Source organism: Salvelinus sp. IW2-2015, unplaced genomic scaffold (assembly GCF_002910315.2).
Source record: "Salvelinus sp. IW2-2015 unplaced genomic scaffold, ASM291031v2 Un_scaffold4798, whole genome shotgun sequence".
In the NCBI taxonomy this organism is placed as follows: Eukaryota; Metazoa; Chordata; class Actinopteri; order Salmoniformes; family Salmonidae; genus Salvelinus; species Salvelinus sp. IW2-2015.
Genome location: NW_019946067.1, coordinates 44,100 through 48,646, shown reverse-complemented (window position 1 = coordinate 48,646; position 4,547 = coordinate 44,100). Strand labels below are relative to the sequence as shown.

The 4,547-nt window shown below is 51.2% G+C and overlaps 1 protein-coding gene across 1 annotated transcript in view; it reads left to right on the top strand.

The window, feature by feature from the left end:
- Nucleotides 1–3,813: 3,813 nt before the first annotated feature.
- The window catches only part of LOC139026445 (ephrin-B3-like), a 7,716-nt gene continuing 6,982 nt past the window's right edge, over nt 3,814–4,547 (top strand). Inside the window, exon 1 of the mRNA XM_070441784.1 lies at nt 3,814–3,929. Within this exon, the coding sequence (XP_070297885.1) occupies nt 3,814–3,929 (116 nt within the window). The remainder of the gene's footprint in view (nt 3,930–4,547) is intronic.

The following is a 4,547-nucleotide window of genomic DNA, read 5'->3' as shown; positions in this document are numbered from 1 at the left end:
ACTGATACAGACACCTGGTTTAACTCAGCAGGACATCTCTCACTAAACCCCTCCCTCCATCTCTCACTCCACCCCCCTTCCATCGTTCCCTCCGTCCTGCACTGTCTGCTTTTTTGTTGTCTCTGCTCTCCATTTTTACCAATCTGTCTCCACAGTCTCCACGGTCCCTACAGTCTCCACTCTCTCCACGGTTTCCCACTGTCTCCACAGTCTCCACGGTCCCTACAGTCTCCACTCTCTCCACGGTTTTCCACTCTCTCCACTGTCTCCACGGTCCCTACAGTCTCCACTCTCTCCACGGTTTTCCACTCTCTCCACAGTCTCCACAGTCTCCACGGTCCCTACAGTCTCCACTCTCTCCACTCTCTCCACTGTCCCCACTGTCTCTTTGTCTCTTTCTCTTTCTATTTCAGTGTCTGTCTGTCTGTCTGTCTGTCTGTCTGTCTGTCTGTCTGTATGTCTGTCTGTCTGTCTGTCTGTCTGTCTGTCTGTCTCTGTCTGTCTGTCTGTCTGTCTGTCTGTCTGTCTGTCTGTCTGTCTCTCCTCTCTTTATCCCCATTTCCCGCTGTTTCTCTCCTGTCAATCAACCAGTTAGCAGTCAGTCAGTGTGTTCTGTTCTGTTGGTGAGAACTTCCTATTCTCTCAGCTTGAAAGGAATGAATAATAATCACTCCAACATCTCTCCCTGGAGAATAGAGAGATGGAGAGAGAGAGAGATAGAGAGAGAGGGCGCAATCGAGAGATGGAAGGGGAATAGAAACGGGGCTAAGGGGAAAAGAGTGAGATCTCTCTCTCCTCACTCTCTCTCTCTCCCTCTCTCTCCCTCTCTCTCTCTCTCTCCCTCTCTCTCTCTCTCCAGTACATTGTCTGGATGAGTGTTCTCTACTGAGTTCTCCTAAACAAAGGAGGGGAAAACTTTATTTTTAGACCCTTTCATAATTCATTTACATATTGATTTGGGCTTTGAATCTTTTCATGTATACTTGAACGTGTGTGTTTATGTATGTCCCTAACGTGGTGGGGAAGGGTGGGGGGTGCTTTGCTGCGACATGTTACCGCCCTCATGGGAATCAGAGGTTTACAATCGAAAGCACTCACACACACACACTCACCGGTCATGACTCCTGTCTGTTATTCCTCGATTCATCTGATTATTAATTTATTTTACATGGTTTTTAATGCAAATAAGCCTGTGTATGTGTTTGTGTGCACACGTGTGTGTGTGTGAGACGAGAGAGAGAGAGAGAGAGAGAGAGAGAGAGAAGAGAGAGAGAGAAGAGAGAGAGGGAAGAGGCAGAGAGGAAGAGAGAGAAGTGAGAGCGAGTGAGAGAAGAGAGGAAGAGAGGAGAATGGGAGAGAGAGAAGAGAGGTGTAAGGAGGGCGAGAAGCAGAGAAATAGGAGAAGAGAATGAGATGCTACCGAGAGACGGGAGAGATGGTCAGGATGGAGAAGGGAAAAAGAGTTTGCTAACATAGAACAACTACATAGGTTGCTGTAAAGTCACTGAGTGCTGGAAGGGCTGCTCTGGAATGTTTGCTGGTGAGAAAAGAAAACGAGGGAATACAATGCTTCCATATGGTTTGCTTCTGATACGCAGTTGAAAGAGAGGGTGCGGAGAAAATGAGGAGGTAGAGCGGAGAGAGTGAAAGAAAGTAGAGAGAGAGGAGGCAGGTAGGGGTTTTGCTGAGTTGGAGGTTGTGTTTGAAATGTTAGGCCAGCGTCGTGGGACCTTGATAGGTAAGAGTGTCCTTTGTCACTGCAGTGCAACAGATCCCTCATCAGCACAACACACTGATGCCACACACACACACAATCTACACACACACACATTGGCACAGCACACCTTCCCTCCGTCTGTCCGGCAGTGCGTCTGGAAGTGCGCAGCTCGCTGGTGTCACATCCGTACACAATCAACCACTCCGAGGTAACCACGAGACGATGGGATCAGCACGCTGATGGCCTTTCTAAAAGAAGCACAGCATCCAAAATCTTCTCTCTCTCTCTCTTCTCTCTCTCTCTTATAACACTACTCATCTCTCTCTCTCATTCCTATCTACCACACGACCTTTACATACTCTTTACAGGTCTCTCTTCTTGACCTTCCTGCTCTCTCTCTATATCACTTCTATCCTCTCTCTCTTCCTTCCTCTCGTCTCCGTCTTATTTAGCGACCGTCCATCTCCTCTCACATCTTTCTTACTCACTAGCTTTATACTTCCATCTCTGCTCTAGCATATCTTTCCTCCATCTATCTTTATAACTTACCCTCTCTCCTCGCCTCCTCTCTCTATTATACAAACAACACTCTTTCCTAGTATCTCTCTCCCTCACGTCTCACTCACTCTCTTTAACACTCCTCCATGCTCTTCTCTACTTCGTGTCTTCTTTTACTCCATCTCTCTCTATCCTTTCTTTAAAACTTCCTCTTCCTACTCTTCTCTCTCTTACTCCTCATGCTTTCTCGTACTTCTTTTCCAACTTTACATTCTTCTCCTCCGCCGTTACTGCTCTTTAAAACTTTTCCATCCTCTCTCTAACCCCTCTCCTTTAACCTCGCATTCTCTCTCCCTTCCTCTCTCTCTCTCTTTGCACAGCTCTCTTCCATCTCTCATCTACGCTCTTTCTCCTCTCTTTACACTCCAGCCATCTCTTTCCTTCCCTTTCCCCCTCTCCTCCTTTGCCTGCCAACCTTCCACCTCTCTCTCTCTTTACACCCTTACCATGCTCTCTCTATAGCCTGTCTTTCTCAACTTTACACGTTTCTATTCTCTCTACGTGCGTCTTCCTCTCTTCACACTCCCATCTCTCTCTTTCTTCTTCTCCTCCCTTCCCTTCTCTCTCTCTCGTCTTACCTCTTCAGTGCGTGAGTCTCTCTCCCTCTGCTTGACATCTGCTGTTTCTCCTTGTTCTCTCTAACTCTCCACTCTCTCTCCCTCTCTCTCCCTCTTCCTCTTCCTCTTCGTCTTCGAACATCTTCTCTCTCTCTTTCGTTTTATACTCTTCCATTCTCTCTCTACCTTCCTCTCTCTCTTTGTCAGACTCTTCAATCTCTCTCTCCCACCTCTCTCCTTTCTCTCCTCTCCCTTTCTCTCTCCCCTCTATCTCAGTATTGTAGTCCAGTCTAACGGCAGGATGATTTGTGGCTGCAGATTGGTCCAATTAAGAATGTCTATAGGAGGTGTGTGGCTGTATGGAGAACCCAGGGTCCCTGGGACAGGCTCTGAGCCCAGAGGGCCCCCAGTGTGTGTGTGTGTGTGTGGTGTGTGTGTGTGTGTGTGTGTGTGTGTGTGTGTCGTGTGTGTGTGTGTGTGGTGTGATGTGTGTGTGTGTGTGTGTGTGTGTGTGTGTGTGTGTGTGTGTGTTTGGAGTTTCCGACGGAGGATTTTTAACGGCTTAAAAGCGTGCTCTTTAGCGCTCCAGCTGGTGTTAATTTTCTCATCAAGAGTGTGTGGTGTGTCTGCCGAGGCTAAACTCATTCTCGTCAAACCATCGTCTTAAGTTGAAAGACAGGTCGATGAGGCTTTGGGGGAATGAGGGCGACAGCGCATAGACATCCGACATGGCTAGAGAGGTGGAGGGAAGAGAGGTTGGAGGGGTGGAGGTGGAGAGGTAGAGGGGTGGAGGGGTAGCGAGGTTGGAAGGAAGAGGGTAGGAGGGTGGAGGGAGAGAGTATGGAGGTGGAGGGAGAGGTTGTAGAGGGGTGCGAGAGGAGGGGAGAGGTAGAGGCGGTGGAGGGGATGGTAGGAGAGGTGACGGCGAGGGTAGAAGGGAGAGGTTGGAGAAGAGGTGAAGGGGTGGAGGGGAGAGGTGAGATGTGTGGGAGGGGAGAGGTGGAGGGGTGGCGGGAAGAGGAGGTGGAGGAGGTGGGAGGAGGGGGTAAGAAGGTGGAGGTAGGGGAGGAGGTAGAGGGGTTGGATAGGGCGAAGAGGTGAGAGGGTGGGGAGGGAGAGGTAGAGGGGTGGGTGCGAGGGAGGGGAGAGGTAAGAGGGTGGGGGAGGGTGCGAGGTGGGAGGGGGGGAGAGGTAGAGAGGTGGAGGGGAGAGGTAGAGGGTGGGAGGGGAGAGGGAGGTGGGGAGGTGGAGGGGATGGAGGTAGAGAGGTAGCGAGGTGGAGGCGAGGTTAGAGGGGTGGAGGGGAGGAAGAGGGGGGGGAGAGAGTGGAGGGTAAGAGGTAGAGGAGGTAGAGGGACAGGTAGAATGGTGCGCTATTGCAGGAGGTGGGGAGACGGGGGAACGAGGTAGAGAGGGAAGTGTTGGGTGGGGAGGCAGCGGTCAGGAACGTTCGGAGGGAGAGGAGAGGGGATCAGAGTGTCTTGTGGTCGTTGTTGGAGGTGCAGAGGTATGAGCGGGGTGGGGGAGAGGCGGGGATGCGTAGAGCAGGGTGGGGGAAGGGTAGAAGGGCGTGGAGGGGAGAAAGGTGGATGGCGTGTAGGGGAAGAGTGAGGGGGGAGGAAGGTAGAGGGCTGGGAGGGGAGAGGTGGACGGGGTTAGGAGAGGTAAAGAGGGTGGAGGCGAGAAGGTGCGAAGCGGGTGGGGAGGAGAGTAGA